Below are 10,412 nucleotides of genomic sequence, written 5' to 3'. Positions count from 1 at the left end.
ATGTAAGAGCTTGCTCTCTGTCTCTCCTCCTCTCTGTACATCCGGCTTTCCAATAATAATAAAATCTTTAAAAAAAATCCTAATTAATAATAGGAATCGTGTACATCCCCGCTGTAGTTACTGCACGGGGCATGGGGTGGGAAGGAGGTGTGAACATTTTCATTATATTGCAGTTCCACCTGTGCTTAATATTCTTCAAAGGTTCCTAAGTAAACCTTAACCCTGTTTCCCTGTACACACCATCTCAATGCCATACCTAGCAAGCAGAACGGTGGAACTAGCACTGTGGATACACCTGCTGTCTGAGATTCCTAGGTTGCAAGTTTATTTGGGGTCCATAGCTCCCCTCTACTTAATGGCTGCACACCACCCTTCCCACCCCTAAACCCTGACACCCTCTTGAGTGTCCTGATTTTTGAAGACTTCAGGAAGACACAGACAGTAACCAGGTTATTTATTATAGATTTTATCGTTCAGTTTTCTCTTGCCAAGGCTCCATTCTAAGAGTCGTAACAGCATTCTCTCACCTAAAAAACACAGAAACGGGTTAGAGGGATCCCTCCATGTCATACATCTGTATGAAAACTGCCCAGAGTTCACCTCATGAGCTGGGGTTCCCCTGAGGTGTCACCTGGGAAGGACCTAGTCCCTCTCCTGCTTAAATCTCTTCTACCGTCATGTCATGCCCAGAGTTCACCTCCTGAGCTGGGGTTTCCCTGAGGTGTCACCTGGGAAGGACCTAGTCCCTCTCCTGCTTAAATCTCTTCTACCGTCATGTCATGTAGAAGCCCAGCTTCCATTCTTTCCCTGTACTACGGCCTTGTCTTCCCTTCAGCTTTGTCCCCCCTCCCATCCTCCTGAACCTTCGGGACCCGCCACTCCCTTCAGTCCCTGAACTTTGCCTTCGGATCTCCAGCAGGTGGCGGGACCCACCCATTTTGCCCTCTGGCCCCTTCCAGGCCAACCAGGCCAGGCTGGAAGCAGCTCTGACTCCTCAGGACACAATTCCATCTGCTTCTGATCTGGGAGCTTGGGAAGTCCTCCCAGTTCAGAAAAACTGACTCCTTCCACAAAAAGGCTCTACCCTTCCAACTCCACCCAGTCTCCTCCACTTTAGGGTTAGATGACCCCTCTTCCTTAATGACCCAGGCTGGAAACAACTGCTAGCGATTCCAGGAAGAATGACAAACTCCTCCCAACCCCCCTGCAAGGTCAGTGAGTGTATTCTCACCTTTTACAAGAAACGCATCCCTCCCTGGACGAGGGCCCACGGCAGGAGGAGGGAAACGGGATCCGGCAGACGAGCCACAGCACCATCCTCAACAGCATCCTCCTGAAAGGCACCATCCAGAACTGAACTCTGCAAAAATACACCTGGCCCCAGGCAGTTAGCCAAGTACCCCCCTCGCCTTTGCTCCCCTGGCACAACCTGGGGAAGGACTGCCAGCTCTTGACACCCTCCTCTCTTTTCCTTGTGGGCTTAATGAAAGACCCAGCTCTCTTTGCATCACTGAGGCAGTCCTTTCCTCAGTGCCTTTCAGCCACCCCTGACCAGGCCTATGAGGCAAGCTCGGTTCAAGAACATTGTTGTCTTAACTTGTTCCCTGCACAACACAATGCTAGTCACTGTGCTAGGTACTATGGGGGGAATATAAATCAGATCACTTCTCAGCCTGTTGGCTAAGCTCCAGTGCAGATCTGACTTTTGTTCTCAAGGATTTTACAACCTGGAGGGAGCCTACTTATGTGCTTTAAAAAACCGTATCTGGCTCTGCCAGCTCTACCTTCAGACCAGAGATGGTCTCCCCAAGAAACCGTTGAATTTATCTGGACAATAAGATTCTGGACTCTATGCTTGGTATATGCTTGCAATGGAAGAATGTTGACTGAATTGGAACTATAATACTGCAACAAGGTGGAGGAATCCACCATGGGAGGAGGGTTTGGGGAGGGGTGGGGGGAATCTCAGAGCCTATGAAACTGTGTCACATAATGCAATGTAATTAGTAAAAAAAAAAAAAAAAAAGAATACATAGGACAGAGTGTTGGAAAACATTATGTGCACTATTTCCTAGAAGTCTGTCGTAACAAATTGTGCCCACTTCAGATAACAATAAATTGTCTCCTCAATTTACATTTACATTGATAGAAACTGTCCTGTTAATATTGTTATAATAAGATGTTTTATGTGTAGTGATTACAATAAAAAAAAAACATATCTGGGCCTGGAATAGTAGCCTAGTGGCTCAAGTTCTTGCCTTGAATGTGCCAGGATTGCATATGGGCGCCGGTTCTCATCCCAGTGGCCACTTTGCTTCCCATTCAGCTCCCTGCTTGTGGCTTGGGAAAGCAGTCGAACATGGCCCAAATCATTGGGACCCTGCACTCACGTGGCAGAAAAGATCTGGGCTCCCGGCTTCGGATCAGTGCAGCACTGGCTGTTGCAGTCACTTGGGGAGTGAATCACTGGACGGAAAATCTTCCTCTCTGTCTCTCCCTTTCTCTGTATAACTGACTTTGCGATAAAAATAAAATAAATCTTTAAATTAAAAAAGTATTTATTCATATTTATTGGAAAGGGAGATTTTACAGAAAGGACAAAGAGAAAGATCTTCCATCTGCTGATTCACTCCCCAAGTAGCCACAATGGCCAGAGCTGAGCTGATCTGAAGTGAGGAGCTTCTTCTGGGTCTTGCATGTGGGTGAAGAGTCCTAAGACTTTGGGTCATCCTCTACTGATTTCCCAGGTCAACAGCAGGGAACTGGAAGGGAAGTGGGTCAGCGGGATACGAACCAGTGCCCAGATGGGATCCCAGGTGGTTGCAAGGAGAGGTCTTTAGACACTAGGCTACTGCGCCAGGCCCCTAAAATTACCTTTGTGGGAGTTCCCCATGACATCTGCTGTGGCTTCTTGGGATATCTTGATTGGCTATGTGAAACTTCCTCTTTTGGGGCATGTAGTATGAACTTGGCTATCTGCCTACTTCTCCAGTCTGTCCTTGTCCGATTCCTCTTCGTTTTGCTTGCTACAGACAGTGGCCCATGGTTGTATGCATGGTTGAGTTCATACCTTTTTTTTTTTAAGTTTTATTTTATTTTTATTGGAAAGTCTGATATACAGAGTGGAGGAGAGACAGAGAGGAAGATCTTCCATCCTCTGATTCATTCCCCAAGCGGCCATAATGGCCGGAACTGCGCCCATCCGAAGCCAGGAGCCCAGATCTTCTTCCAGGTCTCCCACGCGGGTACAGAGTCCCAAGTCTCTGAGCCGTCCTTGACTTTTTTCCCAGGCTACAAGCAAGAAGTTGGATGGGAAGCGGGACCGCCAGGATTAGAACCGGCGCCCAAATGGGATCCTGGTGCGCAAAAGGCAAGGACTGAAGCTGCTAGGCTACCATGCTGGGACCAAGCTCATGCTTTTATAACTGTGAGTTTGTGTTTTACCTCTGACCTAGTTCAACTACCCTGAAGACATCCTCATAGAGCTACTACCATAAATTCAGCTTCCAAATTCATAACTTTCCCTATAACCCACCCTGGCCTCCCATAGTTCACATTTTGGTCAGTCATTTACCCAGATATCCATGTTTAAAGCTGCTTAAGTTGCATCTGGCACTGTGACTCAGTGGTTAAATCCATATGGGAGCTGGTTCATGTCCTGTCTGCTCCATCTCCCATCCAGCTCCCTGCTTGTGGCCTGGGAAAGCAGTCAAGGACGGCCCAAAGCCTTGGGACTCTACTTCCACATGGGTGACCTGGAAGAAGCTCCTCACTTCAGATCAGTTCAGCTCTGGCCATTGTGGCCACTTGGGGAGTGAATCAGCGGACAGAAGATCTTTTTCTCAGTCTCTCCTTCTCTCTGTAAATCTGCCTTTGTAATAAAAATGGATAAATCTTACAAAAACATAAAAATAAGACCATTAGATTTTTAAGTCTCTTCATTTGATCCTCAAATGAAATCACTTAATCCAGACATTTTCTTTAAAACATTTCCTTTTTCCCCCTTCATTCATAATGCTATTTTTGAATTCCAAGCCTCTCCCAGAGTGTTTCTGGAGTAAGGCAACTCTCATGTATCTCTCCCTTACATTAATCCTGCAGACAACTAGATAAACAGCTCTCTAAAATACTGTGTTTGAGACCAGCATTGTGGTACACTGTGCTAGTCCTTTGCCATGTGGTGCTGGCATCCATGTAGGCATTGCTACTCTTTTTTTTTTTTCAGATTCATTTATTTAGACTGAAAAGTTAGATTTTTAAAAATTTATTGATTTCTTAAGATTTACTTATTTTTATTGGAAAGGCAGATGTACTGAGAGACACAAAGGAAGATCTTCCATCCACTGGTTCACTCCCCAAGTGACCACAACGGCTGGAACTGAGCCAATCTGAAGCCAGGAGCCAGGAGCTTCTTCCGGGTCTCCCACGTGGGTGCAAGGTCCCAAGGTTTTGGGCTGTCCTCCACTGCTTTCCCAGGCCACAAGCAGGGAGCTGGATGGGAAGTGGAGCTGCCGGGATTAGAACTGACGCCCATATGTGATCCTGGTGCATGTAAGGTAAGGACCTTAGCTACTAGGCTGCTGTGCTGGGCCTGTTACCCTGCTTCTGATACAGCTCCCTGCTTATGACCTGGGGAAGCAGCAGATAATGGCCCACGTGCTTGGGCCCCTGCAGCCATGTGGGAGACCCAGAAGAAGCTCTTGGTGTCCAGCTTCGGATTAGCTTCGCTTTGGCCCAATTTGGGGGGTGAACCAGTGGATGGAGGCCTTCTCTCTCTAGCTCTCTTTCACTCTGTAAAATCTGCCTTTCAAATAAAAATAAATACATCTTTGAAAATATCACTTTCATCATGTTCTGATCATTCCAAAGAATTGACCATGCTCCCAATTGCTGATCAGTTCAAATTCAGCCTGACACCTCAGAATATTATTTGGCCCTGTGTTGTTGTAGGTGAAATGACCAAGCACACATTTTATTTTTTGCTTTAATCATTTTTTGGGGAGCTGTGCTTATCGAACATGCTGCAGGGACCTGGAACGCAGTCTAGTCAGATAGGGACCAAAACCTGCCTCCAGCCTCCTCAAAATGTAAAATGTCTGTTAACTTAAAAAACACTTTTCAAATTTAAAACTTCTTTTTCTGAACTCCTCCTATTCTCCTCCATAGACTCTCTCCCTCCGTCATACCCTTTCTGCTAGGCTGACCAAGCCTGTTCTATTGCTGTCACATAGGCAGCCCTGGCACTCTTGTATTTTTCCTCCTAATCACTTGCATCCTTTCATTGCTTCCCACCAATAGCAGCTTATCTACCCTTCAAGATGTACCTCAAGTGTAATCCCCTGCTAGCCTCCTTGCCAAGCACTCTAGTCTATACTGATCCTTGCACTGGCTAAGGCACTTACCTACGTTGCAAACTGTCAAAATTACACGTGAGCAACATCCCTTTTCATTTGGTTGGAAGTGCTTCCGAAATGGAAACTTGAGTTTCATGAATGCCTGAAGGGCAGCAACAGCATCACCACCCTCAGCAGCCTTGGGCATGGTTGTACACATAGTAAGTACTAGCAAACTGGAATTCAGCGGCACCAAATTTTCCCAGTTTTCTCTATCAGGTTTGCACCAAATCTCAGTGCAAGATATGCTAGCCGAGTGGCAATGGAAACCCACTGTATGGTACCAGCTGTTTGGTGCCTCCATCCACTCCTGTTTTCCACTCCTGTGACTACTCCTGGGATCTCCTCAAGGGAAGGGCTTTCTGGTCTCCCCGGCCCATCCAGGACTCCCGTTCACTTACTGTCTCCCTTATGGTTGGTGTTACCGTTACAGGCTCTGGGTGATCTGTGCTGCGTTCTGTTCCAAAACTGATGGTTGTCTCCACTGCTTCTGTTGTTGCTGATACATCCTTAGCCAATGCATCCTGTTCTCAACAAGATTAGGAAACAGTAGAGTCTCCATTTGGAGATCTTTCCTTGACCACCACCCACTAAACACACACACACACACACACACACACACACACACACGACTTCGTTAAGGCCATGGACCCCCCCCCCAACCCATGTGCCTGCATATTTCACACCCAACCCACACACCTGGCTCCAGGACTCAAGGACCACCCCTCCCTTCCTCAGGGTTACAGCAAACCTGCTGAGTTATGGGCGTTCGTTCCCTTCCCTGCTTTCATGAGCAAATGCATCCTGGGCCTACTTCCTAGTTTCCCTTCATCTAAAAATTATTTCGATTCCTGATAATCAGTTGCATTTCAACATGGCCCAGTTTCTCTTTGACCCTTGTCTTAGCTGAAGAGGTCACTCACCAACCTGTCTTCCAAATCAAACGTTGAATAATCAATGGTGAAATTTGGACTAAAGTCATCTGTGCAGGAGAAAAAAAAAATCAGTAATGACGAAGGATCCAGAAATGACAGAAGAAGCTGCTTGGAATATCTCAGTTTGCTCAAGTTGCAAACTTTATTAACATAATTCGGTTCTAATGAACTTTAGGATTAAAAATATCTATGACCAAGCTGGGCATGGTAGCCTAGTGGCTAAAGTCCTCGCCTTGAACATGCCAGGATCCCATATGGGTGCCAGTTCATGTCCTGGTGGCCCCACTTCCCATCCAGCTCTCTGCTTGTGGCCTGGGAAAACAGTCAAGGACAACCCAAAGCTTTGGGATCCTGCACCACATGGGAGACCCAGGAAAAGCTCCTGGCTCTTGGCTTCGGATTAGCTCAGCTCTGGCTCTTGCGGTCACTTGGGAAGTGAACCAGCAGACAGAAGATCTTCCTCTCTGTCTCTCCTTCTCTCTGTATATCTGAGTTTCCAAATAAATCTTTACAAAAAAAAAATCTGTGACCATGAATGCTTTTTTTAGAGTTTCAATCTGGTATCTAAAGTAATTTACAAAGTCGGAAAAAAAATTTAAGTTGTTTCAGCCATTTTTTGAAGAATGAAAAGTCACCAGCCTGAGAAATCAGCTCACAAGCCAGGCCAGCTTTTGTTCAGACCCAATTTCTCCTAGTTTGTTGTGAAATGAGGGACCAAGATGACATGAGGACCAAATATGCCTGAAGCTTCTCCCCACTCTACCACACGGAGAGTCAGAGCTCTTCACATACTCACCATAACTGGGGGTGATCGTATAATAATAGGCCACCTGATAATACTCCACCTCCTCAAGTCCTTCCTCATCCCCATATTCTGGTTCCGTCGGGACAAGGACTACAGATCCAGCATCTGGGACACCTTAGCAACCAAAGGACATCTGGAGTTGACACCAGGTCTACTGGTTTGCTTTCTTTCTGCCTCCCCTCCCCTCTTCTGCACCCCTAACCCTTGTTAGTCTTTGCAGCTCTGGGTCTGTAATGAGGCCTGAGCAGAAAACAGATCTCTTCACATATCATAAGCCCAAAGGAAAGATCAAGCCCAAGAATGTAGGAAGAGAGAAACCAGAAATGAAAAGCACCAAGTCTTCTGTTGGGTGTGCTGCAGGCTTTGTTGGGTCTGTGACCGGCAATTGACTCACACACCCTCAGGCACTGGGATGGAAGTTTACTGCCACTTTCCTGCTAACCAGCAGAATAGCTTTGAACTAGCCCTTGGACATCCGTTTTCTTAAAATGAGTCAGCTGAATCAAATGACCCGTCTCCATGAGTTTTTCTTCCTTTCCAGAACTAAAAATATGTGGCTTGGAGGTGACTGAATCAAGAACTCCAGCGGCGTGACCTAATCGCTAAAGTCCTCGCTTTGAACGCCCCGGGATCCCATATGGGCGCCGGTTCTAATCCCGGCAGCTCCACTTCCTATCCAGCTCCCTGCTTGTGGCCTGGGAAAGCAGTGGAGGACGGCCCAAAGCCTTGGGACCCTGCACCCGTGTGGGAGACTGGGAACAAGCTCCTGGTTCCCCGCTTTGGAGCGGCTCACTTGGGGAGTGAATCATCAGACGGAAGATCTTCCCCTCTGTCTCTCCTCCACTCTGTATATCTGCCTTTCCAATAAAAATGAATAAATCTTAAAAAAAAAGAACTCCAGTCTCCTGCTAAAAACTGCCCTCAGCCTCCCTGTCTGCTTTCCCTCCAAACCCACGCTAATGACACGAGTCCAGAGGAAGAGGAAACGATGAGACACACCTGGCGCCCTAAGAAACAAAGGAGGGAAGGAGCCAAGCTACTCTAGGGGCTTCGTCCCAGAAGGCAGCTGGCTTTCCACTACCCTTCCAAAAACTAACCCACGCCTGTGTTTCTGTCCTCAAGCCAGCTTTCCACTACCCTAAAGGTCAGCCCAGGCCTGTGTCTCTGTCCTTCCTTACTAAGGTTGCTCCCTAACCCTCCGTCCAGGAGGCACCCTGGCTTCCCCCTCCATGGCCTCTCTCCGCCATTCCCATGCAATTTGTGTCTTGATCAACTCTTTGATGATGGAGAAATGGGTTCATTCTGGCTAGGCCCTTCCCTACTCTGGGGCTCCATCCTGCCTAAGCCTTTCCCTTCTGCTCTTTCCCTGGCTCTGCCTTCCAGCTCTTTACTCTGCTCCCACCCGCAGGACTCCAGCACAGACCCAAACGCAGGGCTGTTACCCCCTCCAGCAATGCACCTCTTGTCCTTTCCTGACTACTTTTTCTTCTCCCAACCCATTTATGGTAGAAGACCTGGCACAAAAGTTCTGGCAGAGGCATATAGACTTACCCAGGCTAAGTGGCACAGCAAGCATGGCTACAAAGAGGACATCCATTCTGGATTCTGTACTATCGCCCGTGAAAGTTAAAAAAAAAAAAAAAAGGAAATTACAGCGTTTCCCACCAAACTCAGCCCGCCTCCCCCGCTCCTCAAGGCTGGGAGGGAGCGTTGGCCACTCTTCTCCCAGGGGGCGGAATTCCACGCCCACTTGCTCAGCCTGCATCTTCAGTTACTACCGGTCCCCAGCTAGAGCAGAGCTGCTGAGACAGACAGGCAAAGGGGATTTTAATGCAAACTCGTCCATGTCCATTCTGGACTCAAAAAAAGCCTGCAAAGAAGCTTCCCATCCTGTATCATTTCCATCTTGTCTCTCAGTCCTTACCAAAACCCAGGTTCCCTGTCACATCCCTAACTGACCATTGTGACTTGTCCAGAGTCGTCCTTCTCTCGCAGTCATCACACAGCCTCTTTCGCCACTGCTGTGGAAATGTTTTCAGGAAGGGTGAGTGTTCTTCTGGACTCAAAATAGCCCCTGTCCTTGGTCAGCCTCACTCATGGAGAATGGGAACAACATTTATCTATTGTTGTTTGAGTCTCAAAGCACCTGCCACACTGGCTCTGATAGGAATCTCTGACGAGGCCAGTTATTTCCTCTTTGGTTAAGAGCTAACTCTACCTCACCTCGGAACTTCCTCCACAGAAGATGGAAGGAGGAAGAGTAGGCAAGTTCTTTTCCTCCACGGGTGCCTGGCCCCATATCCCACTTTCAGTTGCTGCCTTCAAGCCCACAGGAGGAGCGTTTTTATCCTACCATTAGTGGTTTATTTATTTACTTATTTACTTCAAAAATTATTTTATTTTTATTGGAAAGTCAGATTTACAGAGTGAAGGAAAGAAGCAGAGAAAGATCTTCCATTTGCTGGTTTACTCCCCTAGAAGCTGCAACAGCTGGAGCTGAGCCTATCCAAAGCCAGGAGCCAGTAGCCTCTTTCAGGTCTCCCATGGGGGTGCAGGGTCCCAAGGATTTGAATCGTCTTCCACTGCTTTTCCAGTTCACAAATGGAGCTGGCTGGGAAGTGGAGCAGCCAGGATATGAACTGGTGCCCACATGGGATCTCGGGTGTGCAAGGTGAGGACTTTTAGTTACTAGGCTACCGCACCAGGCCCATTTACTTATTCTTGAAAGGCAGAGAGACTGAGTTAGGGTTCCCATCTGCTAGTTCACTGCCTAAATGCCTGTGATAACCAGGGCTAGGCTGGTCAGAAGCTGAGTGCCAAACAATCCCAGTCTCTCACCTGGATGTGGGTAGAAATCAACAACTTGAGACATCATGGTGATCTTCAAGGGTCTGCAGGGATCAAAAGCTAGAGTTGGGGGGGGTGCAGGGCAGAAGCGGGGATCAGACCCACATCCTCTCTTGCGAATTCTTGGCTAATTGTTGGTTCCTCTCCTGCTTTTGAGTTTCTGCTTTTGTTCCCTATACAAACATTTATCATATGTGTTGGGCACAAGGTACTATGTCCCATCTGGGTTTGACAGGCGATTGGGAGCCCTTGGGCTGGGGAGGGTGGAGAGGGGACGCACCAGAGATGTGTGGGCTTTTTCAAGAGATGCAACATCGAAAGTGAGCCAGGCATGACACAAGTCTGTGAACCACCCATGAACAAGATGGCTTAGAGCCTCCTCGTGGAGTGAGAAGGTGCCAGGGGCCCAGCTAACTGCAGAGGCACCTACTT

The 10,412-nt window shown here is 47.7% G+C and overlaps 1 protein-coding gene across 5 annotated transcripts; it reads right to left on the bottom strand.

Moving 5' to 3' along the window:
• Positions 1 to 436: 436 nt before the first annotated feature.
• C2H1orf54 (chromosome 2 C1orf54 homolog) lies at positions 437 to 9,282 on the bottom strand. Of its 5 annotated transcripts, none has more exons than XM_058660197.1 (6): positions 8,685 to 8,831; positions 7,125 to 7,247; positions 6,317 to 6,375; positions 5,795 to 5,917; positions 1,232 to 1,360; positions 437 to 527 (listed from the first exon to the last, which is right to left on the bottom strand). In XM_058660197.1, exons 1-5 carry the CDS (start codon positions 8,728 to 8,730, stop codon positions 1,235 to 1,237), a joined length of 477 nt encoding a protein of 158 aa, XP_058516180.1. In that variant the 5' UTR covers positions 8,731 to 8,831; the 3' UTR covers positions 437 to 527; positions 1,232 to 1,234. The 5 variants fall into 5 exon arrangements, with proteins under 5 accessions (XP_058516180.1, XP_058516183.1, XP_058516181.1 ...); XM_058660200.1 differs by lacking the exon at positions 437 to 527 and adding an exon at positions 9,093 to 9,279 and having other exon boundaries at positions 8,685 to 8,743; XM_058660198.1 differs by lacking the exon at positions 437 to 527 and adding an exon at positions 9,093 to 9,279 and having other exon boundaries at positions 8,685 to 8,738.
• Between the last annotated feature and the right edge of the window lie 1,130 nt (positions 9,283 to 10,412).

Source organism: Ochotona princeps, chromosome 2, assembly GCF_030435755.1.
Source record: "Ochotona princeps isolate mOchPri1 chromosome 2, mOchPri1.hap1, whole genome shotgun sequence".
Lineage (NCBI taxonomy): Eukaryota > Metazoa > Chordata > Mammalia > Lagomorpha > Ochotonidae > Ochotona > Ochotona princeps.
This window is presented reverse-complemented; position numbering and strand designations above follow the sequence as displayed.